Genomic DNA, 25,830 nt, shown 5'->3' on the forward strand with positions numbered 1-25,830 from the left:
ACATTATTTTATTTTTACCCCCCCCCCCCCCTAAATGATTTCAGTTTGTTTTTCAGTTGAGTTGTACAGTTTATAGATTACATTAAAGGTGGAAAATGTTCTGAAATGATTTCTCTTTGTCTTAATTTTTTACATCACAAACACATGATATTTTAACAGACTTTTTATATCCACTGTGTATTCTCTATACACAGGGAGGTATTCTGTATAATGATATACATTCTCTATACCGTACACAGGGAGATATTCTGTATAATGATATACATTCTCTATACTGTACACAGGGATATCTACTGTAAAAGTATGATTAATATAATATAAAAAGAGAGATATTCTGTAAAATTATAGATAGTCTCTATTCTGTACACAGGGAGCTCTACTGTAAAATGATGAATATTCTCTATTAAAAGATTATATTCTATATAATGATATATATTCTCTATACTGTACAGGGAGATCTACTGTAAAATGATGAATGTTCTCTATAAAAAGAGAGATATTCTCTATAATGATATATATTTTCTATAAAGAGGGATATTCTGTATAATGGTATATTCTCTATATACATTAGTTTACTCAAAGGTGACTCAGTGTCAGAGGACGTTGTGTCCCTTTAACAGGACGCGCCCCCTTAACCGGCAGGATCCCTCCCACTGGAAAACAGACCAACCCACGGCGGTCAGCTTTGCGTTCCAAGCCTCGTTCTGATCTCAGGCGCCGCTTACATGTTTTTGAACTTGCCCTCTATTGGCACCGCCTATGTCGTGTGATGCCTTGTCTGATTGGCCTGCTCCTTAACTCATCGGGTGGTAATGGGCGTGGTTTTTGAGCTCCAGCGGTCGCCCTCGCACGTCGCTGCTGACAGCTCCGCCCCCCATCATGGCTGCGGCTCCTGTGTAGAGCGGAGCCGGGACAGGAGGGACCGCTCAGCCCGAGCTGCGGCCACAGGTGAGCGGGGCGGGGGCCCGGGGTCTGTCCCTGGGTGGAGGAGATGGGGTATGGTATTCCTCCATGGGAGCCGTCTGTGTTCTGTCACCCCGCTTCCAAAGTGACAGTTGCCCCTCTGTAGAACAACTGCCCCGGGGGAGGACACACCCACCTCATTAAAATATTGCTGCACACTGGAAAATCTGCCCCCTGGAGGAGATAAAGGACATTGCAAGGAGTCCAATCCCCACCTTCCCCAGAGAGCACTTACCTCTCCTATAGCATTGATCACCTATCCTTATCACTGCAAGAGTAATTATCTGTCCTATAGAGATGACCAGTTGCCTACCTCCTCCATGCACCTACCCCTCACCCCCAGGGTACTCAATTCTCCTTTTACTTTCGGTCACCTACCCCCACCAGAGTACTCTCCTTGTTCAGGGGACTGGAAGTACCTACCCCTTCACCCCCAGAGTACTCCCCTCCTACATAGCAGACTACCTAACCCCCCCCCTCTCCTATGCATAGGGCCACTTTACCCCACAACCCCTACATTGTGCTTACTACTCCTATACAGGGGACTACCTACCCTCCCACCTCCAAATACTAACCTTTTCTATTCCAGGGGCTACCTACTCCTACCCACTAGAGTACATCTCCAAAAAGGGGGGAAACCTAACCCCCCCCCCCCCAGATACTCCTTTACAGGGAACTACCTAGTGCAGGTACAAACTACTTGCCCTTCTTCCCATATAATAAAACTGACTAGATTTATAGTACTCTGGTAGTGTCTGCCCCCTAGTGGAGGTACAAACCACTTACCCCTCTTCCCAAATAATAAAACTTACCTGATCTGTAGTCTCTGACCCCTAGTGGGGGTACAAACCACTTACCCCTCTTCCCAAATAATAAAACTTACCTGATCTGTAGTATCTGCCCCCTAGTGGAGGTACAAACCACTTACCCCTCTTCCCAAATAATAAAACTTACCTGATCTGTAGTCTCTGCCCCCTAGTGGGGGTACAAACCACTTACCCCTCTTCCCAAATAATAAAACTTACCTGATCTGTAGTATCTGCCCCCTAGTGGAGGTACAAACCACTTACCCCTCTTCCCAAATAATAAAACTTACCTGATCTGTAGTCTCTGCCCCCTAGTGGGGGTACAAACCACTTACCCCTCTTCCCAAATAATAAAACTTGCCTGATCTGTAGTATCTGCCCCCTAGTGGAGGTACAAACCACTTACCCCTCTTCCCAAATAATAAAACTTACCTGATCTGTAGTATCTGCCCCCTAGTGGAGGTACAAACCACTTACCCCTCTTCCCAAATAATAAAACTTACCTGATCTGTAGTCTCTGCCCCCTAGTGGGGGTACAAACCACTTACCCCTCTTCCCAAATAATAAAACTTGCCTGATCTGTAGTATCTGCCCCCTAGTGGAGGTACAAACCACTTACCCCTCTTCCCAAATAATAAAACGTACCTGATCTGTAGTATCTGCCCCCTAGTGGAGGTACAAACCACTTTCCCCTCTTCCCATATATAAAACTTCCCATATCTATAGTGCTCTAGTAGTGTCTGCCCCCTAGTGGACAGATTGGGGTAACAGTGTCATCCTACCCCCTCTAACGAAGACTGCCCTACATGACTGGAGACTGCTCTCCCCTTACAGGATGGACACTTTGATCTGCAGTCGTGATCTACCCCCAGCATTGCCCTCGGGCAGAAGGTCAGGACAATCGTCCTCCGTCTACGCCCATCTCTCCTGCCATAGCAGGCTTCAATGTAAAATCTGCCCCCTACTGGCGGGAAAGCACATTTCCAGCACGGCCTGATGGTGAACACCATCATTTCTATAATTGCGTTTCTGCTCCATTTCATCCAGCGGGGATAGTGGGGACCCCTCAGTGGGCACGGCAGGTGTGCAGAGCTGGGAACACGGCATAGAGATGGTGGGAACCCTCACAATGGGCAGACCAGGGAGCTCAGTGCAGAGATCTCGCCAATAGAATCTGACACAGGGATCCTCAAACTACGGCCCTCCAGCTGTTGCGGAACACATCCCATGAGGCATTGTACAACTCTGACAGACGTGACTAGGCATGATGGGAATTGTAGTTCCTGAACAACTAGAGGGCCGTCGTTTGAAGACCCCTGATCTGACAGATGAGACTTGCAAGGGATCAAACCCTCCAGATTCCACCAGACACTGAAGTGTTACTTTGAGGTGTACTGGCCCTTTTAAACCTGCCAGTCTGTACATGCCACGTCCCCTCCCCCGCCATATACATTGCTGTCACTCCTTGAGCTGATAATAAATATCTCTCCTGCACAGTGATCTGCCTTGTGTTCTATAGCAGAGCAGCCATTGCTCCATGTTATCAGCCTGGCCTGTCAGAAGGAGCGAAGGGTAATTAAAGGGAGATCCTGCTTAGTCACGCTCCATCCACTCCCCAATTGTGTGTTTTCTATAGACTGTATACATACGCTGTGCTTTTATAGAAACTTTATTTCTTTGACTTGTTACAACATTGGCAAAAACAGAGCTTCTGCTACACAAGAAAATGGCCAATAATCATGGGGACATGGACAGATCAGTGTCTGAGCCAGGCTACAGAGTGGGGAGATGGTAAAGTAGGTGTAAATCCAATCCCTGAAATCTCATATAATCCCTTACAGCTTCATGTCAGAAGTCATCTGCACTTTTCATTCAACTAATCCCTGGAGATCCTGCCATGAATGCCTTAGTTCAGGCACTTCCTGTTCTAGGGTGACCAATTGTGTCACAAGCGCCGCCCTGGTGGAGACAAGTGGCTGTGCAGACACACATTAGAAGTTGGTAGCAAGGATGTGCTGCTGATACTGAAAGGAGCTCATGTATACAGGAAGTGGCTGTGAATCACTGGAGGAGATTAGCAGCAATATAAACATGGCCGTTGTTATGCACCTAATAAACAAGATGTGATTAATTTCTGCTTTACAACTGAACAACCCTGTACTTTAGATCAGTATGCCATTAAAGAGGAAGTAAACCCTCTTAAACGAATCCTGAAAAAAAAAAAAAAACACCTGCAAGAGGAAGGCATAATGAGCTAGTATGCATAGCATACTAGCTCATTATGTGGCACTTACCTGAAATCAAAGCTCCCGCAGTGCTCCTTGTTCCCCATCGCCGCCATGTCCCCTCGGAGCTTCTTCCTGGTATCGCCGCTCCAGCGCTGTGATTGGCCGGAGCGGCGATGACGTCATGCGCGCGGGACCGGTTATCTGCCGTGCTGGTTCCAGCTATCGTGGAAGTTCCAGCGCATGTGCAAACTGATGTGCTGAAACTGATGTGCTGAGACTGATGTGCAAACTGATGTGCTGAGACGGTTCCAGCTATCGGGAAAGTTCCTTCAAGGACTGCGCAGGAAACTTGCTGACGGAAATCCCCGACCCGCGGCCGGCATCCAGGGCGACGTGGATTTGGAGGTAAGTGGCCAGTCGGCCTCACGTCCTCGCTGCGCTCTTTTTTTTTAACATCCTCCAATCCACGGGGATGTTAAAGAATGAGCCTGGATGCCGGGCGAGGTTCGGAGATTTCCGTCGGGAGGTTTGCGCCTGCGCAGTCAGTGAAGGACATTGAGGACAAGTCACCGGCAATATCCCATTCAGAATGGCGGGACACTCAGTGCGCCTGTGCAGTGTCATTTGGCACTTTCTGTCACCTAAAATTCATGGCTGGTTCTGCCCCCCCCCTCTAAACTGACCACGGTGTATCATGGCTGCTGTGCCCCAACACCGTGGTCAGTTTGTGCCTCTGTCATCATATATAGGATATGCTGTGCAATAAGTGAACACAAAAATTAGCGGCCAACAAAGCAAAAACGAGTGACTATGAAAAAAAGTGTAGCGCTTATTGTGCCTCCGTCATCCACAGCCCTCCTGTCCTCTCCCTCTTCCCCTCTCTGCCTGTCAGTTCTGTGTGTGTGAGCCCCCCCCCCCCTTCTGCGGCCATACTATGTACACGAACTTTCTCTACCAACTAGAATCCCCTCTGTTATATCAGGTTAAATCGCTCACTGCCTTCGTTTTTTAAAAATGATGTGGCGTAATACCTTATGGAAGACCACCGGTGAGCGGTCACATGACTCCTCCCGGTGACGTCAGAGGGAACCTCAGCCCCTCCCTCGGAGTGGGGCAGGAGAGCGCCGGGACATCAAAATAAGGTATTGAGCCGCATAATTTAAAAAACAAACAAAGGCAGGCAGTGATTTTTAACCTGATTTAACAGAGGGGATTCTAATTGGTAGACAGTGACTTTACACCCACTTTGAAGTGGAACTAAAGGGAAAACTTGTATTCATTTTGGATAGCATAGCGGAGGATAATACCCTGTCAAGATTTTGTTGTCCCATTGGGGGGGGGATTCCCTTCAATTCCTATATTCTAGCTAAAACAGGAAGTGAGAGGAAATTCATCCAAAGTGAGAGAATCCCTGGTTGTCACCTGAACTAGTGTCCCAATTGGAAGATTTCACCTTCTATTTTTTTTATTCTGTGGAGAACCAAAAATTTGGGATTTTCTTAAATTTTTTTATGACGGTAAACAGGACAAATGGAGAGGGAGATTCTCCTTAACAGGGGCACAGACAGCACTAAAAACCTGGCAGAGGTTCTAATCCCTCTCCGCTATATCCCAAAAAATAATAATGTTTGCCTTGTTATACTGTAAGCTGTCCATACACCAGTAGAATTTTCTCCAAAAAGTTACATTTTTGAAGCTTTGTTTACCTTTCCATGGTATAGTTAAGGCCCCTTTCACATTGAGGCGTTTTTCATGCGGTACAGCGCTAAAAACAGCGCTGCTATACCGCATGAAAAATCATGCCCTGCAGTGTTCAGTGTGAAAGCCCGAAGGCTTTCACATTGAAGCGGTGCGCTAGCAGGAGCGCTCCAAAAGTCCTGCTAGCCGCATCTTTAGCGCGGTATAGGAGCGGTGTGTTCACCGCTCCTATACCGCGCCTTCCCATTGAAATCAATGGGAAAGCGCGGTAATACCGCTGTATTAACCCTTTTTCGGCCGCTAGCAGGGGTTAAAACCTCACCGCTAGTGCCTGAATATCGCGGTAAATACGACGGTATAGCCGCGCTACAAATAGCGCGGCTATACCGTCACCGCGGCTTCACGCCTCAATGTGAAAGAGGTCTAAGACCCCTTTCACACTGAGCCACCTATAGTGTCGGCGTTAAAATGCTGCTATTTTTACCATCATGGGTGGATTTGCGGCGCATTTCGGCCGCTATTGTGGCGCATTTAACCCCTGCTGCTGAAGCAGCGCATTGCGGGCAGTATAGCTGCTCTTTTCCATTGATTTCAATGGGCAGCAGCGGTATACACACCGCTCCTTCTCCGCTCCAAAGATGCGGCTAGCAGTGCTTTTTTTTTTTTACCGTCCTGCTAGTGCAACGCAGCAGTGTGAAAGCCCCTCGAGCTTTCACACTGGAGACAGAGGAGCATTTTAAGGGCGGATTGCAGGCGCTATTATTAACGCTATAGCGCCTGCAATACACCCTCAGTGTGAAAGGGGTCTAATGGGGGTAAAACTGACATTCATATTAGACTGTAGTGAAGAGGAAAATTCAAAGGGACAGAATGGAAAATTCTTCTTTAACAAATTTCTGGCAGCACATGTTGTTTTCATTCAGGAAATTCCATACTTCTCAAAATCAAATGTTAAATGAAAAGCGAAATTTATCTAGTTTTGAATGACATTCATCTGTTGGCATTATTGAACGTACTGATGAGGTTTTTTTATATGAACGTTTGTAAGAAAATTACTACAAAAATTATGGCCAGCTATATTTTAAGAGCCTGTCTGGTTGGATTTCACAGGGGTGTTTTGCTATATAAGTTTCTTGTCACAGTGTTTCATGTGTCTACAGTTCTCTGTAGTTCCTTCAGAATTCGTCTTTATTTTCAGTGAAAGGATTTTGTAACTAACAAGCGTTCTTTTTCATTGTGCTGCCTCGTTACGTAGCAAACCCAGCAATACAACCGTATTTAAATTGGTTTTCTTTCTGCGCAGTCTGCCATGTCTCAGATGCTCAGTGTAATAGGCAGGCGTGGCGGGTGAAATGGGGCCCTATTATTCTAAGCTAATCCCCTGCTGCTCTTTTTCTGCAGACAGAAGCTAAATTCACGGTCCAGTTTGATTTAAAACATTTTCTGCTCGGCCTGTTTGCTTTCTATACCCAGTGCTGTGTTACTTCTGTAGAACTGCTCCCATTCCAGGCACAAAGGGTAACTTCCACCAATCATGTTTCTTGGTAGCCGGGAACCATAGGACTACAGATTGCTTTCCCTTCCATTGTATGGACAGGGGTGCATTGTAGTAACTGTCGCTGAGCTTGCACGGTTGACGGTTACTGCAAGAAGGGACTGTAAAGCCTCGTATGCACGACCAGTTTTTCCCGTCTGGAAAACTGCCGGGACAGCTTTTGGCTGGGAAAACTGGCTGTGTGTATGCTCCATGGCAGTTTTCCCGACGGGAAAAATGAGAACATGTTTCCTTTTTTTCCCGACGGGATTCCCGTGGTTTTTAACCCGGCAGTATTCCTATAGGGAAAGCCTGCGGGGGAGCAAACACACGGCCGGGATTCCCGGCCAAAGCTCTCCTGGCAGTTTTCCTGCCAGGAAAATCGTCCGTGTGTAGGTGGAAGAAGCTGCCAAGCAGGTTTTCGGGTTTCCCGGTGGTAAAAAGTCAGCCGGGAAACCCGATCGTGTGTATAAGGCTTTTAAGGTGAATTCCAGCCACAAAAGAAAAATGTAATTAAAATAAATCCTCAATAGCCATATATTTACTTTGTGTTCATTTTTATGCCTTTGTGAAACCAGATATTGCCTTGTGAAAGCTAAAGTGACATCATTACAGTGCTGTGCATAGTCTGTGCAGACAGCAGAGCTGTAGGAGGGGCCCAGCAGGCTCCACCCACTACAGGCAGCCTGCAGAAACGACAGGAGGGGGCGGAGACAGGACAAGTCACCCTGCACAAGGAGAGAGAGCAGTAGTGACCGGTCTTTATTAAAGGAAGTTTTTTTGTTTTGCAGATGTAGAAAAAATATACAAAGCACTCCAAGATTTCAGTAAAAACATTTTTCTTATCCAGGAGTTCAGTTTTAAGGTGACCTGTCCTGTAGGGGGACCGTTCGCTCCCTCCTGTCCTGTAGGGGGACCGTTCGCTCCCTCCTGTCCTGTAGGGGGACCGTTCGCTCCCTCCTGTCCTGTAGGGGGACCGTTCGCTCCCTCCTGTCCTGTAGGGGGACCGTTCGCTCCCTCCTGTCCTGTAGGGGGACCGTTCGCTCCCTCCTGTCCTGTAGGGGGACCGTTCGCTCCCTCCTGTCCTGTAGGGGGACCGTTCGCTCCCTCCTGTCCTGTAGGGGGACCGTTCGCTCCCTCCTGTCCTGTAGGGGGACCGTTCGCTCCCTCCTGTCCTGTAGGGGGACCGTTCGCTCCCTCCTGTCCTGTAGGGGAACCGTTCGCTCGCTCCCTCCTGTCCTGTAGGGGGGACCGTTCGCTCGCTCCCTCCTGTCCTGTAGGGGGGGGCCGTTCGCTCCCTCCTGTCCTGTGGGGGGGGCCGTTCGCTCCCTCCTGTCCTGTAGGGGGGGGCCTGTTCACTCACTCCTGTCCTGTAGGGGGGGGCCTGTTCACTCACTCCTGTCCTGTAGGGGGGGGCCTGTTCACTCACTCCTGTCCTGTAGGGGGGGGCCTGTTCACTCACTCCTGTCCTGTAGGGGGGGGCCTGTTCACTCACTCCTGTCCTGTAGGGGGGGGCCTGTTCACTCACTCCTGTCCTGTAGGGGGGGGCCTGTTCACTCACTCCTGTCCTGTAGGGGGGGGCCTGTTCACTCACTCCTGTCCTGTAGGGGGGGGCCTGTTCACTCACTCCTGTCCTGTAGGGGGGGGCCTGTTCACTCACTCCTGTCCTGTAGGGGGGGGCCTGTTCACTCACTCCTGTCCTGTAGGGGGGGGCCTGTTCACTCCTGTCCTGTGGGGGGGGGGGCAGTTCACTCACTCCTGTCCTGTAGGGGGGGGGGGGCTGTTCGCTCCCTCCTGACCTTTCAGATATGGAAATAAATGGTAAAAGAGTGGCTTAACTACTTATTGTACCTCTTCATAGGAATCCACTACTCTGAGCTTGTTCCAGAGCCAGTCATTGTCCCTTTGAACTTGCTCATGACTCAGTCCAGGCAAAGGAGTTTCAGAATTGAATAAAGCTGAGAATAATATACAGCATTACACAGCGTATTCTCTCTATCACCACTTATCCATGGCACTGCAATTCAACACCGCATCATGAGTGACGGGAGATCAGTTCAATATTTATGGCGCATAATAAAATAATCGTATTGATCGTTGCCTAGTACAGGCAATTTGTGGTCGCACTGTATTTTCTTTCTTTTGTGCTGCTTTTTTGCTATTGGCTGCTGTAAGGGGGGGGAAAAAAATGAATGTTTATTCTGACGACAGAAAACCTTGTAAATGTATGGACGGGATGGTGAAGCAATGTACATGCTCTGGTGAGCTGTATGTAACCATAGCATATGGAAGGTGCAGCACTTTTTGGCCTGCAAGTCTGTAGTATGTGTCGCTGCAACTCCCATTGCCCTTTAGGCCCACCATACAATCTGATTTGGATCTATCCTTATGTAGAGAAAGGGCCTGCTAGACTGCATACAGATTGATTGGATAGACTAGGTGGGGTTGATTTACTAAAACTGGAGAGTGTAAAATCTGGTGTAGCTGTGCATGGTAGTCAATCAGCTTCTTGGGTGTCAGCAAAAATCACCCTACAGAAACACTAAGTACTAGTACAAATCCCCCCTCCCCCCGCACCTCCTGGCACAAATCCTCTAAATCACATCTCTTAGAACCCCCCCCCCCACCAGAACGATTCTTACCCCCTGCTACCCCCCCAAATTTCCCCTTCTAACACAAATCCCTTCCCCTGATGCTCCTTGTGGCATCCGCCCACTTCAGACAATACCACAGTGCTCAGGGCAGCCGTGCCTCCTGCCCACCCCTTGTCCTGGCCCTGCTCCTAACATCTGATGTAAGAGGGATGGGGTGCTCTGGACATCTAGCCTTACAGATACAACCAGTCCTTTGAGGACAACCATAATGCCGATGCGGCCCGTGATGAAATTAAAGCGAAGCTCCTCCCTAAAGTGGAACTTCCGCTCATTCCCCCCCCCCCCCCCCCCCCCCCGGTGTGACATTTGGCACCTTTCAGGGGGTAGGGAGGTGCAGATACCTGTCTAAGACAGGTATTTGCACCCACTTCCGGGACTGCGGGCAGAACGTCATTTCCCCCCTCAGCTCCCAGAACACAGTGGGGACCAGTGAACACGGCGCAGCGCGACTCGCGCTTGCGCCGTAGGGAACCGGGCAGTGAAGCCGCAATGATTCACTTCCTGCTTCCCTCACTGATGATAGCGGTGGGGGCAGCAGAGTGACGAGCTATAGGTGGCATGGATTGGCGCTGATAGGTGGCACGGATGGGCGCTGATAGGTGGCGTGGATAGGTGGCACGGATGGGCGCAGATAGGTGACATGGATGGGCACTGATGGGTGGCATTGATGTACTGTAATATATATTGTATTGATGGATACCAAACGATGCCTCCCAATCAATGATGCCCATTGTGGGCACTGATTGGCATCCATTGTGGGCACTGATTGGCATCCATTGTGGGCACTGGCATCCCTGGTGGTCTGGTGGCATCCCTGGTGGTCTAGTGTGGGCATCCTCGGGGGGGGGGGGGGGGGTTGCGCTGATAATCGATCAGCACAAACCCCCCCTGTCAGGAGCAGCCGATCGGCTCTCCTCATCTCGCATCTGACAGACGCGAGTGAGGAAAAGCCGATCACAGCTCTTTGTGTTTACATCGTGATCAGCCGTGATTGGACATGGCTGATCACGTGGTAAAGAGTCTCCAACAGAGACTCTTTACCTAGATCGGTGTTGCGGGGTGTCAGGCTGATCAACGATCGCCACGTGGGCGCACAGCGGCTCAATATCCTGAAGACGTCTGATCAGGATATTGAAACCACTTTGCCGCCATCATTTTGTAATAGGGCGGGTGGCAAGTGGTTAAGCTTTGACCAAAGAAAAATCTGGAAACTGATTGTTTCCTATGCAAAGCTGCACCAGATTTTGCACTCGCCAGTTTTAGTAAAGCAACTCGATGTGTTCTTCTATTAAATACATTTTGGCAAATGTAAAGGTGATTGTACAGTAAAGCCTCGTACACACGGTATGATTGTTGGCCAGCTGAGCATCTGATTTTTGTCAAAAGGGCGTGTGCCAGGATCTTGTCTTGCATACTAGCGGTACACAATTGTGCCACAGACACGAACGTAGTGACGTACTACAAGGAATTTCAGCTCTTGAGCCCTACCCTTTGGGCCCCTTCTGCTAATTTCTTGTTTGGTGAGCATGGATTCCGAGCATGCGTGTTTGTACTTTCAACTTTTTGTGTGACGGATTTGTGTACTGACCATACGAAAATCAGACATTGAGCCACTGTCCGCTAATAATTTACTAGCCTGTTATCCAACATTTGTTGGCCGACAATTGGACCACAATTGTCAAAAGGTGCATACTAACGGTAATATTTTAGGACAACAGTCCTGTCAACAGACAATCCCCTGCCAACAATTGGATTGTGTGTACGAGGCTTTAGATTGTATAGTGTATGGCCACCTTTAGCCTGGGTTCACACTAATGCGGTCTGGGAATCCCGCGCTTTCCCCCACCGCATTTAAATCGAACTGTTGTTGCGATCTTTAGAGGCTGTCAGTGTAATCTTAACAGCAATGCAGTTTGCCAGCACCAGATTGCATGGTACAAAAGTATCATATGATCCTGTGCAATGCGGTCCAAAAACTGTTGCATGCACAACTTTGGTGCAATGCCGTGCGATTTGGTGGCCATTCACATGGGCTCAATTGGCACCGCACTGGATCGCATGTGAATGGAACAGGAATATGGTGCGGCTCATGATCACACAAGTGGCGTTCACCCTGAGCTCTGTGGTCTCACTCAGTGGAGCGCTAGTGATTCTAACCACACAGAGCTCCTCCTAGGTACTTCTCACTCCCACCCATGAGCTTACATAGCCACTCCCACAAAAAAGCTGATTTAACTTTCCATCCGGGCTGCAATATCACAGAATAAGGAGACCTTTCACATGCATTTTCAGTTCAGCCAGTATAAATATTTCACAACTTAATAAAGAGTTCATTATCGAGCAAAGTGGTGTTTTCTTTCATGTAATTGTCTGGAGCCATTCAGAGATGGGAAAATGAGAGGCGATACTCTCCACGAGGTCACATAGACGTAAAACCACCTCTGATTAGTGAGGAAGGTTAATTTTATTTATTTTGGTTGAGGTTCTGCTCCCTTCCTCTGTGGTCACTGGGGCAGGAAGTGAGGGAAAAATCTGCCCAGCGAGGACACAGGCAAGTACAACACTAGTTCTAACGCAGTAGGGAACCAGGAAGTGATTACCTTACCGAAGATGGCAGCGCCTCCGCCCGAGAGCTGAGGGACAGATCAGCTTTGGGTACCGACATCGCGGGCACCCAGGAAAGGTAAGTGTCCATATATTAAAAGTCAGCAGCTGCAGCATTTTGTAGCTGATGACTTAAAAAAAAAATATATATATATATATATATATATATATATATATATATATATATTTATTTATTTATTTATTTATTTATATATATATATATATATATATATATATATATATATATATATATATATATATATTTATATATATATATATTTATATATATTTATTTTTTGGCGGAACTCCGCTTTTAAGAGGTTAAATCTGAAGTTTAAAGGGGTTGTAAAGGCAGAAGGTCTTTTATCTTAATGCAGGGGTCTCCAGACATTCTAAACAAAGGGCCGGTTTATTGTCCTTTAGACTCTTGGAGGGCCGAACTTTGGCCAGCGGGGGTGGAAATTTTCCTAGCATCAGTGGGACTAGACATATGGAATTAGGGGGAGAAATAGTGCCCCATCATTGGTATCATAGGGAGGAATAGTGGCCCATTAGTGGTGTCAGTGGGAGAAATAGTTCTCCACTGTTGGTGTCAGATGTCAGAATAGTGTCTCGTATAGGGCTACAACTAACGATTATTTTCATAATCGATTAGTTGGCCGATTATTGTTTTGATTAACCACTTGCCGCCCGCTCTATTGCAAAAAGGCGGCATCACTTATTGGCAGGCATTGTTTGGCACTGATTGGCATCCATCAGTACAAAATATTACAGTACATCTGTGCCCATCCGTGCTGCCTATCCGTGCCTCCCATCTGTGCCGCCCCATCTGTGCCCATCCGTGCCGCCCCATCTGTGCCCAACCGTGAAGGTTAAAATGTACTTATTTACAAGGTTTTGTAACGGAAACAAAAAAAAAAAGCATTTGTTTTTCAAAACTTTAGTTTTTCTTTTTGTTTTTTTGCAGAAAAAAAAAATCCCAGAGGTGATCAAATACCACCAAAAGAAAGCTCTATTTGTGGGAACAAAATGCTTAAAAAAATTACTTTGGGTACAGTGTAGCAGGACCGCGTAATTGTCATTCAAAGTGCAAAAGCGCTGAAAGCTGAAAATTGGTCTGGGCAGGAAGGTGTATAAGTGCCCGGTAGGGAAGTGGTTAATCGATTAATCGGATAATAGCCTTAAAAAAAAATATATATATATATATATATATATATATATATATATATATATTTACATTTTTTTGGCCCAATTTGTTGTTGGGCAGATTACAAAACACAAATTGCTGCAAAAACACATTACATGCTTTTCTGCAGCTTCTCCATTGAAGTATATTGAACCAAAAAAAACAAAATAGCACTGTTTTGCGTTAAAAAGTCCTTGCCCTTTCCAAATACGCAGCAGCTGAAAAAAAATCATGGATGTGAACGTGTCCCATTGGAAAACATGTAAATGAACTGTAGTGTGTTTCTGCAAAAAAGGTGTGAACCCAGGCCTGAGACGTAATGGGGGTTAAAAAAAATGAGTACAAAAAGAGCAAATAATCGCTACTGTAAGGGGTTCATTTTTTTACTTGGGGACAGTGAAAGTAATATTTACAGTAGCAATTTGCTTTTTTGTACTATAAAAGGGCTAATTTTAGTTTTTTTTGTTAACGCCATTATGTTACTGGCCGATTAATCGATTATGAAAATTGTAATCGATTAATTTCATAATCGATTAGTTGTCGATTAATAGATTAGTTGTTTCGGCCCTAGTCTCGGATCAGTGGGAGGGATACTGCCCCAAGGGCCGGATAAAGGCAAGCAAAGGGCCGCATCCAGCCCTCGGGCCGCAGTTTGGAGACCACTGTTTTAATGCATCCTATGCATTAAGATAAAAAGCTTTCTGTGTGCAGCAGCCCCCCTAATTCTTACCTGAGCCCCATCAATGCTGCACAAGACACTCGGCTGGCTGGGACTCTCCCCCTTATTGGCTGAGACGACAGCGTGGTGCCATTGCCATCCGCTGCTTTCATTCAGTCAGTTGGCCAATGAGGAGAGAAAGATGGCGGGTGGGGGCGAGCCGTGGCTCCGAGTCTAAGTGACATAACAGAAGGGGAGCGTTTGTAGTCCACAGAGATAGGAATAATGTAACTAATAAGAATGCAGCACAGGAAGTCCTCAGCTTGCAATATTCCTGGCAGGATCAACAGGTATTATTTTGCAATTATGGAACAGATATAAAAAATATTTTCAGCTGTTTATTTAATAGACCAAAATGGAACAAATAATCAAAGTTTGTTATAACTGAACTCCAGGCAGATATAAAAGATACAAAAGAGCACAGTTCTGTAATCATTAATAAACCATTAAAGTAGTTGTAAAGTCACAAGATTTCTTACCTTAATGCATTCCAAGCATATATTTACATGCGCCCTGTCTTGACCCAGCGATGTGCACAAGAACAGCATCTCTCCTGGATCTCTTCCTCTTCATTGGCTGAGACAACAGCAGGAGCCAATGTCAATTTACAGCCAGTAAGCCAATCAGGAGAGGGTGAAGCCGAGCTGTGCTCTGTGTGTGAATGGACACACAGAGCAGCGGCCCAGGAGCAAGCCTGCTTGGGTGCCCCCAGAGCGAGCTGCTTGGGTGCCCCCAGAGCGAGCTGCTTGTTCTGGGGGCACTTGGCAGGAGGGAGGGGCCAGGAGTGCCATTGGTGGACCCAAGAAGAGGAGGTTTTGGGGCTGCTCTGTGCAAAACCACTGCATAGAGCTGGTAAGTATAACATGTTTGTTATTTAAAAAAGAAAATATGCCTTTAATTTTAATGTCATTGAATACAAGCAGTGTAAGGGCTCATGCACACAGTACGTTTAAAAAAAAACAAAAAAAAAACACCAGGGCTGCTGTAAGGAAAAGGCAGCATTAAAAACACCTGTTTATGTGTGTTTTTGAGTATTGCTCTGCCTTTTGCAGTCCTTGTACAGCAGAACTGGACAGGTAGAGAAAGAAGCAACACAACAAGCCAATCGGTTCATGTGCTGACAAGAAGCATGTTGATAGGTGAGAGCAGAGTGACAGAAATGAACTCATCGCTGTGCTACTTCTCCTTTTACTGTCCAGTCACAGGCAGGTGGCAGATCCAGATCAACCTGGGTTCAGAAGAAGTGGGTTGAATGATGCTGGCCATCAAGCTGAGGACATCTAGTGGCTAAAATAAGGCACTGCAAGGGGAATTTCTACGTTTTGAAGGTGAGTATTACTGCAAAAACATCTTTAAATTGGCTATTTATTTATATCTTGCTGGTTTTTGCTGGCATGCTGCTTTAGCTCTGATGGCTTAAAGGAACACTAAAGGTTCGTTTTTTATTAGATCAACCAGGTTTAAAAATGCCATTTCCTGTCTCTCCTCTTCTTGCTTTCCACCAGCATCTGAGTCGTTTTGCATGGTGGAAAGCAGAATGTGCTCACCCCCTCCCTATGACTACAGCCCTGCGTGAAGATGCTGTCTTATCCCTCACAGGCATGGAAGCTAAGCCTAATGGGAACTGTAGTTCCCATTAGGCCATGATGTAGCAAGAAAGAATGCGCACCGCAAACCAGGAAGTCAGTGAGAATAACTATTCAGGAGTGACGGAGGTGAATAAAACAGCTCGATTTCAACAGGTATCAAACTAGTTATAATGCAAAACATTACTTTTTACTTTATCAGCTACTGTCAGATTTTAAATTAAGAGGAAAATATTTTTGTCTTTACAACCCCTTTAAGAGAGAAAAAAGTGCATCACTTGAGGTGAACGAGACCAACGCACAGAAGCAGAAAGAAATGCGTCCCTGTTGCTCTCAGCAACCAATCAGATCTTTTCGTTTATGAATTAGCCTACACTTGGGAAATAATAGCTGAGACTTTTATGTTCTGTTTCAGATTTTTATTAGCCCCATGTGTGCACAATGTGGCAGTGTCTCCAGTGGCTCAGCACGTCGGTCTATAAATGTTTTGGGCCGTAATTAAACCTGAGACCGGCTCAGCTAGTCACTGAAGGTCGTGTCCTCTGTGGGGTTTGCAGACGGAGGAAGGTGAACGATTTCCCTTCTGCCATTGAGAGGGGAGTGACGGTGTCATGTCTCAGCTTCTCATCTGGGTGGTGCAACAGGTCACCCTGGAAATTCTGTGAAGCGCCGTCACTGGGCGGGAAACTAAAAGCTGATGTAAACCCGAACGGGAAGGTGTTTGGTTTTTTCTGTGTCATAATAAACCATTGCAATATTCTGTGTCTTCATTTATTTTTATTTTTTTGCCGTCTCAGTGCTATGAATATTCTATCTTTTTTTAGACACCTTATGTCTATTTGAACTGCTTTGGACGGGCCTCCTGGTGGCACTTTTTGTTATGTTTGTGTAAGAGCTCATTCACACAGGTCCGACTTCAAGTCGCCCCTAGTTTCCTCAAGTCGCACTGCATGAAGAAATCAATGTAAGTGAATGGAGCCGTCTTAATGCACACTACTGCAGTCGCTCCGACTTCAAAAAAGGTTCCTGTACTACTTCAATCCGACTTGTACCCATTGATTTCAATGGAAGTCGCCTCTAAGTCTGATCCCCATTCATAGCGAGACGACTTTACAGGAAGTTGCCCCAGTATGAACCGCAAACCCCTCCCTCCCACAGAGCTGGTATTTAGTATGAATCATGAGGGGAAACTCCACGCCAAGTTTGAAATAAAAAAACAGTATTGGGTTCCCCCTCCAAGAGCATACCAGGCCCTTAGGTCTGGTATGGATTTCAAGGGGAACCCCCTACGCCGGAAAAACGGCGTGGGGGTCCCCCAAAATCCATACCAGACCTGTATCAGAGCATGCAGCCCAGCCAGTCAGGAAAGGGGGTGGGGACAACCGGGCCCAATAAAGGGACTATGATGCTGGGTGGGAACCGACTGCCAATGACATCACCAGTTACTTTAATTTGGTAATCAGTGCACTGTCGCTGTACTAACTGGCTGTGAAAGGGTTAACATCTGGGGTGATCAAGGGATTAGAAGTGTACCTAACTATGTGTAATATGTGTGCAGCTTTTTCTAACTACTCCCTGTGTAATGATCGGCGTTCCATGACAGCTGGGCACTGTGCTCTGTTTATCAGGAGAATGCTGTTCTCCCTGTGTAATTCTTAGGGCTCTGTGACGACCAGGCGCTGTGTTCGCAAAATAGGATGCATTAAGGTGAAAAAACATTTACCTTTACAACCCCTTTAAAGAAAAAATAGTGACGATAATGGCCGCCAAACACCCACAATTTTACCTTTCTTATGGTGTGTTTTTCATGGGTCGGTCATGTGATGCATTTTTGATGCGTTCTTGCTGCTATTTCAAAGGAAAGGTGCGTTTTTAGTGCCTTTTTTTTATTTTTATTATTTTATTTTTTTACTGATTTAAATAAACACCAGAAGAGCAGCAAGCTTCAAAAAGGTGCCAATTAATGGCCGTCAATATATTCATTTAAATTCATGATATTAATTACAAAATCGAATATAATACGATTATTTAAAAAAAAAAATGATGTATATATATATATATATATATATATATATATAGTGTGTGTGTGTGTGTGTGTATGTGTGTGTGTGTGTATGTGTGTGTGTGTGTGTGTGTGTATGTATATATATATATATATATATATATATATATATATATATATACACATACTATAACAGTCCATTTTGTTTTCAGCCAAGTTCATCCTGAATTTTCATTTTGGTGCACAACTTAATTCGGGGGTTCACCCAAAAAATTTTTTCTAAGATTACATCCAGCATACTAACGACATTAAAGTATGCTGGTATTTTTTATTTATTTTTTTCTCCGTACATACCGTGTAATTGTTTTTGCCGGGCTTCCGGGTTCTGATTACTGCGGGACTGGGCATTCCTATTGAAAGCTTAGCTAATTGACGTCTGGTGAAAATCTTCCCATGCGCGTCACCAGTTTTCCATAAATAGCCGACATGCGAGACTGCGCCCGCCACGTAGAGCTGACTGCGCAGGCGCCATATAGCGCCGACTAGCAGGTTGGCTATTTACGGAAAACTGGTGACGCGTGGTGTATGCGACATGGGAAGATTTTCACCAGACGTCAATCAGCTAAGCTTTCATCAGGAACGCCCAGTCCCGCAGTAATCGGAACCCGGAAGCCCGGCGAAAATAACAATTACACGGTATGTACGGAGAAAAAAAAACCAGCATACTTTACATGTCGTTAGTATGCTGGATGTAATCTTAGAATTTTTGGGGGGGGCAAAACCCCCGCTTTAATCAGGAGAATGTAAATCCCACTTTGTAATGTGTACTGTGCAGGACTCGGCTGGGCAAAGCAGAGGCAAAAAAAGCACCCGCATCAGCTGCACCCCCTCTGCACTGTGCCCAAGGCAGGTGCCACTTTAGCCTAGGCCTGGTAGGAGAAAGCAAGACTTTATTGTAAAGAAGAATGAGGCAATTTCCCAGCACAAGATAAAAGAATGTGAACCGTGTTTAAATGACTAGAGCATCAGAGTAAATGAAGTTAATGTTTTCCAGCACACATGTGACTTGCTGTCCAGTAATTATAGAGGAACACTGCCAACTCAACCGTCTTTAGATGATAATGGAAAATATTTCTGAATAATAAAAGCAACTGTATTACCTAGTCTTGCTGATGGTTCATTGTCCTGAGAAGATTTTTTTTTTCTTGTTGTTTAGTTTTGGAAAGTGTTTAGGTGTAGGAGTTTAACCACTTCATTACTGGGCACTTAAAACCCCCTTCCTACCCAGACCAGCTTTCAGCGCTGACGCATTTTGAATGACAATTGCGCGTTCGTCCAATGCTGTACCAAAAATATATTTTTATCATTTTTTTTTCGCACAAATAGAGCTTTCTTTTGGTGGTATTTGATCACCTCTGCGGTTTTTATTTTTTGCGCTATATACAAAAAAAGACAGAAAATAAAAAAATGTTTTACTTTTTGTTATAATAATATCCCAATGCGTATTCTTCTACATATTTTTTTTGTAAAAAAAAATTCGCAATAAGCATATATTGATTGGTTTGCGCAAAAGTTATAGCGCCTACAAAATAGGGGATAGATTTTTTTTTTTTTTTTTTTTTTTTTTTTTTTTTACTAGTAATGGCAGCGATCTGCATTTATTTATTTTTTTTTTTTTTTTGTCAGACCTGCGATATTGCGGTGGACATATCGGACACTTTTGACACTATTTTGGGACCATTCACATTTACACAGCGACCGGTGCTAAAAAATGCATTGATTACTGTATAAATGTGACTGGCAGTGATGGGGTTAACTCTAGGGGGTGAGGAAGGGGCTAAATGTGTAAACTGGGAGTGATTCTAACTGTGTGTGGAGGGGGACTGACTGGGGGAGGTGACTGATGCTGTGTCCCTATGTACAAGGGACACAGCATCGGTCTCCTCTCTCCCTGACAGGACGTGGAGCTCTGTGTTTACACACAGAGCTCCACGTCCCTGCTGTCACCGCCGATCGCGGGAACCTGGCGGACATCGCGGCCGCCAGGCACGCGCATCGGCTTCTCAGCGATGCGCCGGGCAGTGCACAGTGTTTTCCCACGGCGCGAGCGGGGAATGTAAATAGCAGGACGTCTACCCGGCACTTGAGAGCCGCGCTGTGGACGTCTTTCGTCTATAGCGTGGGTCTCAAGTGGTTAAGTGATCTACTTTATTGGCTATCCTAATTTATTAAAGATGTGCAAAGCGGCCGGGTCTCCAGATTGGGTTTGGTCTAATATATACATGCATCCCTGGGGGTCAGCATGTGTTTATCAGACCAGAATCAATCCATGGCCCTGTCCCCCTCCAACTTAAAGCGGAGTTCCACCCATTTAAAAGTCAGCAGCTACATAAAGTGTAGCTGCTGACTTTTAATAATCAGACACTCGCCTGTCCTGCGGTCCAGCGATGTGGGCGAACATGCGAGCCACGCTGTGATTGGCCGGGCAATCTTCTGGGACCTGTGACGTGTTTGCACGATTGTAGGGGGGGGATGGTGAAGAGGTGATCTTCCTTCCGGTGCCAGGGAGAAAGTGGCAACTGGGTGCCCGTAAAAACAGGGTACCCGCTCCTCCCCCCAAAAAATATTCAAAATGTGGCATGTCAGGGGGTCACCTGCACTTAAAATGGAAAATCTATTTTTGGGTGCAACTCCGCTTTAAGAGGATCACTTAAATGCCAAACTTTCTGCATTAATCAATACAGTTCCCTGCTACCGTGTGCATGGGCGTCCGCTGAACTTTTTTCGGGGGGGGGGGGGCATCATTTTAAGGTTATCCATGCTTTGTCCCTTTTTGACTCGGGGACACTGTGCCAGTTAGGAGGAGAATATAATATATTGCAATTTTCTGCTTGTAAAGTTGGACAGTTGAGCTGAGCTATTGCTGGAAAGATATATATATGTGTGTGTGTGTGTGTCTTAGGCCTTGTACTCACGGCAGGACATGTCCGATGAAAACGGTCTGCAGACCGTTTCCATCGGACATGTCTGGCCGGGGACTGCCCGGGGACTTCTGTTCGATGGCTATACACACCATCGAACAGAAGACCGCGCGTAAACAATACGCGGGGCGTGTCCGCGGTGTCGACGCGTCGATGATGCGGTGTTGCCGCGACAATGACGCGCCGGCGTGGGCGGCCTGCCTTGAAAATGCTTCCACGCATGCGTCGAAGTCATTCGACGCATGCGAGGGATGGCGGGCGGCAGGACATGTACGGTAGGTCTGTACAGACGACCGTACATGTCCGGGCGGACAGGTTTCCAGCGGACTGTTTTAAAGCAAGTCCGGGAAACAGTTGTCTGCTCAGAAACGGTCTGTCAGACAATTGTTTGCTGGAATCCTGTCCGCGCGGCTGTACACACGAGGGAACATGTCTGCTGAAATTGGTCTGCCGACCAGTTTCAGCAGACATGTTTGGTCGTGAGTACGGGGCCTAACAGTGTATGTGGCACTGCTGCTGTTACCTGTGGTTCTTCAGCGATTGATTATAGGCCCAGGGCAGGCACTGGCAGCGTATCCTCTTTCGTTTCGGCCACGCCACGCACCTGTGGGAGGAGCTGGCGCCGGCCGGATTGGCATAGGCATAGCAAGTGCAACATACATTCCCGCAGGCAGGCTGAGGCAGCCAAACACGGAACAGAATAGCCAGGATGTTGAGCCAAGGACCGAGCAGCATAGCAAATCCGATGCTCGGGCCGGCGGTGAGGAGGGAGGGACGGATGTGTCTGTATGTCTCTCGCGGTGAAGTCGGAACAGACTGAGAGCTGCCCCAGTCCCCAGGCCAGCAGCAGACTTAGAAAAAAAAATCCACGGCTGCCGCGGAGGCGGCCATTGCAACACGGGGCAAGTCAAGTGTCTTCTATTACTATTTGCCCCCCTTGCCCTATGGAGCGGATGCCCATGACTGTGTGTACTACTCATGTGACCGTGATCTATACCTCTTTACAGTCTTCTGGTCCATGACCACGCATTTCTTGAAGAAGTGTTATTGTATGGAATATTTCCTTTTGTATGCATATAATATATGAATGTATATTCTTTAACCACCATTGTCTGAATAAATATAAAAAATTATCGGTTTATTGTGAAGCTCCCGTATGCGTTTTTTGGTTTCAGCTGGCATGCGTCTTTTTTTGCTGCAGGGGTAACTGCTGTAAAAATTTACACTTCATGCTGAAACTTGCCATGAGCCCTTTCAGGTCGATGTTCAATAACTTGACCGTTGTAAAATGTAAAACTTGCTTTAAACTTTTTACTTTCAGGCAAATGTGACCATAACAGCTCTTTGAACATTCCCTTTGTGTTCCCATGCAGGACCTCTGCTTTCCCGCATTCCACTCTCTCCAAGCCCATGGCGTCAGCATCCTCAGTGCCTGTTGGATTCCATTATGAAACTAAGTACGTTGTGCTCAGCTACCTGGGGTTCACCTCACAAGAGGGTACGAGGGAAGTGCCCCCCACAACTAGATCTGGTAAGTAGATGACACTGTAAGTGGTGATTCATTGGGGTCTGTAGAACTGCCAGTCCCAGCATGCGCTACATGGAGGACAAAAATCTTACAACATGCTGTCTGTATTTGTTCTGAAAATTGGTATAGACTGGTAAGACATCTGAACCACAGTAAAAAGCACTGCAACACACCTACTCTAGCGTGGTGCCTTTTTAGGGGCACCTCAACCCGCTAAGCCAGCACATGCCTGTGTTGTAGCACACTACCATGCAGGTCCATTTAATGTGATTGCCCAATAGCACTTTGTGATACAAGAAATATGAATTGTTTGCCATAACTGCATTTTCCTAATAATCAAATGCTTTGTAACTTTTTATGATGTTTTGTGTGGTCTTGTGACCTCAGTCTTGCAACCAGGAAAAACAGATGTCCAAAATGATCATACCAGCATGGATCTGCTTCCATGCTTGGCATGGTCAATCTGACTTTTAATAAGCAGACACTTACCTTTCCCAGGAACCCTCGCTGTGCTCACCCAAGGGAGCGCCTTGGATCCTCTTCAGTCCCCGGCACTGGCATCTTAACCGCGGGGGCCGGGCTGTGACAGCTTGCGGCTTCACAGCTGGGTGCCCACTGCGCATGTGCAAGGCACTCTGCGCATTGTGAATGGTCCCATAGTCGTCTGGGACCTGTGATGTGTCCCAGAAGACTGTGGGGATGGAGGGGGAAAGGAGAACTGAAGTGGGAGCAGGTACCTGTCAAAACCATGTACCCCCATCCTGCCAAAAAAATTGCCAAATGTGATACAAGATTGGAGGAGGAGGCCTTAAAGCAGAACTTCCCTTTTTGGGTGAAGTTCTGCTTTAACATACACTTGTATTGCAGCTTACCTATTCTTGGATGTGATGTCTGAATTAGTTTTCGTTTTTGGACTTCCTTTCCTTTATTTTCTGTCATCTGACCAGTACACACGATCATTTTTCAGCATGAAAGAAAACGTTGTTTTTCAGCATGTCCAAAAAACAAAGTTTTTCCAACTTCATCATTAAAAACGACATTGCTCATACACCATCGTTTTAAAAAAATTATGAACAAAGCGCGGTGACGTACAACGGCACTCTTAAAGCGGAGTTCCGGCTACAATTTCACTTTTTAAATATAAATACCCCTGTAATACACAAGCTTAATGTATTCTAGTAAAGTTGGCCTGTAAACTAAGGTCCGTTTTGTTAGGTTGTTACAGCATTTAGACACTTTATAAAATAGAAATTGACTGGGGCCATCTTAAGTGTGGGCATCATGAAGCCAGACTGTATGACTTCCTGGATTTCAGCCTTGCAGATCTTGCACATGCTCAGTGCTGCACAAGCAGTGTAATAGGTTTCAGATCTGGTTTCAGCACCTGTACTGTCCAAGTCACATAATTCTTCAAGACTGGGGAGTGCACAGACTCCTGGAAAGTTACACCCACTACATTCCCAGGAGTCTGTGCGGTGTAGGTTAGGAAGCATTAAGCACCTAGGTGCAGGAAGTGGGAAGATTAACTATTCTGCCTAGCAACAACACTTTGAAGGCATCTAAAAAAAAAAAAAAAATTCTTAAAGGACTAATGACATTTTTTTTAAAACTACTGATGTAATGTTATATTTATGGGTGTAACTCCACTTTAAGGGGAAGTTATATTCACCTTGGGGCTGCTTTAGCTGGTTACTTGTTAGTAAAAGACGATTCGCGCTTTTCTGTCTATTACAGCGTGATGATTGTGCTTACTCCATTATGAACAGTAGTTTTACCAGAACGAGCGCTCCCATCTCATAACTTGCTTCTGAGCATGCGCGGGTTTTTAACGTCGTTTTAGCCCACACACGATCATTTTTTACAACCCGAAAAACGATTTTTTTTTTAAAACGACGTTAAAAAATGCAGCATGTTTGAAAAAATAAATTGTCGTTTTTCAGAAACTGAAAAACGATGTGCAAGCCCACACACGATCATTTTAAATTACGTTTTTTAAAAACATTTTTTTCATGCCGAAAAATTATCGTGTGTACGCGGCATAAGGCTGAGTCAAAACATTTACCACTGACGGGTGCTTACAATGATCAGCTTTTATTTATTTATGTAGAACCTTTATCCCAAAAGATAAAAACACTGTTGCTGTAACTGCTTAAAAATTGTTGGCTGAAGTTTGGCTTCAATGTGTTTAGTGTATCCAAATTAGAAAACTAATGTAGGCACCACATCCAATGATTGGTAAGCTGCAATATGGTAATTTTTTTGGGTTCTGAGTTTAACATCGCACGTGAATATGCGGCCTCTCGGCAGACGGGCATTGGCTCTGAGCCTCCGCACATTTGCGTGCAATAGCGTCCATAGGGCGCGCTCCCAGCACAGTGACCGACGGTTAACGGAAAGATTTTTCTGATCATGTGATCGCCGTGACAGCCAATTATGGCAGTCACAAGCTTGGCCTGGCATAAGCAGCCTATTCAAATAAATATGCTGCCCTTACATATATTAACATGCACAAAAATTCACTAATCTGCCCTAGGTCACTCCCAGCACAGGTGCAGGTAAACCCCTTTGCGCTCTCCAACCCAGTTACAGTATTTGGCATATATCCAAAAAACAAGAGACCACGCACTGAAAGGCTGTAAAAAGTTTAACTCTTCGCAGCCTTCCATGGCCCGCTAGGTCTCCTCCCTCTAACAGGTTTTGCTCGTATGGGGGCTTAACCAGTTGTGATCAACGAATGTTCTGCAAATGCCGAAAAAAAATCATCAAAGTACACAAGACGTGTGTAGTAAGCCCTATTCTTCAGCCCCGTCCCCTCCTGCCTGCACTTGCTGCCAATTTCAAGCTGTCAAAATGTCAGCTGGGAGTTGCTGTATACAGCAGCTGTAGAAACTTCTACTGTCAAAAAAATTGACCATCTCGCACAGTGTTAATAAACATTCTACAGAAAATAGAAATACAAAGTAACATTGGTACTTTTTATCTACTTTTGTTTTAAGCCCTGTATACATGGCCGGGAATCCCGCCAGGACAAAAGTCTGTTTTTCTGACGGGATTCCTGGCAAACATGCCTTGCCAGGCCGTGCATGCAGACGGCCACTCAAAAGAACCAACGTTCTTTTAAATGGCAAGAACGCGGTGATGTCATTGACTACGACGAGCCGGCGTCTTGTCACATTCGATTCCGTCGCCTCCATCTTGCTACACCCCACACTAACTTTGTATACTACCGTGTATGCGTCGAGCATGCACAGTGTTTCTACACTCGGGTATACAGATGACCGGTTTTCTCGACAAGAAACACTCTGCCGGGAATCCCGAAGGGAAAATAGAGAGCAGGTTCTC

The 25,830-nt window shown here is 46.0% G+C and overlaps 1 protein-coding gene across 2 annotated transcripts in view; it reads left to right on the forward strand.

The window, feature by feature from the left end:
* Positions 1-840: 840 nt before the first annotated feature.
* The window catches only part of BCL2L13 (BCL2 like 13), a 64,112-nt gene continuing 39,122 nt past the window's right edge, over positions 841-25,830 (forward strand). Inside the window, exons 1-3 of one of the 2 annotated variants that reach the window (XM_040345337.1) lie at positions 841-948; positions 15,591-15,719; positions 22,334-22,491. In XM_040345337.1, coding sequence (XP_040201271.1) covers positions 22,371-22,491 — 121 coding nt within the window. In that variant the 5' untranslated portion in view covers positions 841-948; positions 15,591-15,719; positions 22,334-22,370. The remainder of the gene's footprint in view (positions 949-15,590; positions 15,720-22,333; positions 22,492-25,830) is intronic. The other variant, XM_040345336.1, reaches the window with a different exon arrangement.

The sequence above is a fragment of the Rana temporaria genome, chromosome 3 (assembly GCF_905171775.1).
Source record: "Rana temporaria chromosome 3, aRanTem1.1, whole genome shotgun sequence".
Classification (NCBI taxonomy): domain Eukaryota; kingdom Metazoa; phylum Chordata; class Amphibia; order Anura; family Ranidae; genus Rana; species Rana temporaria.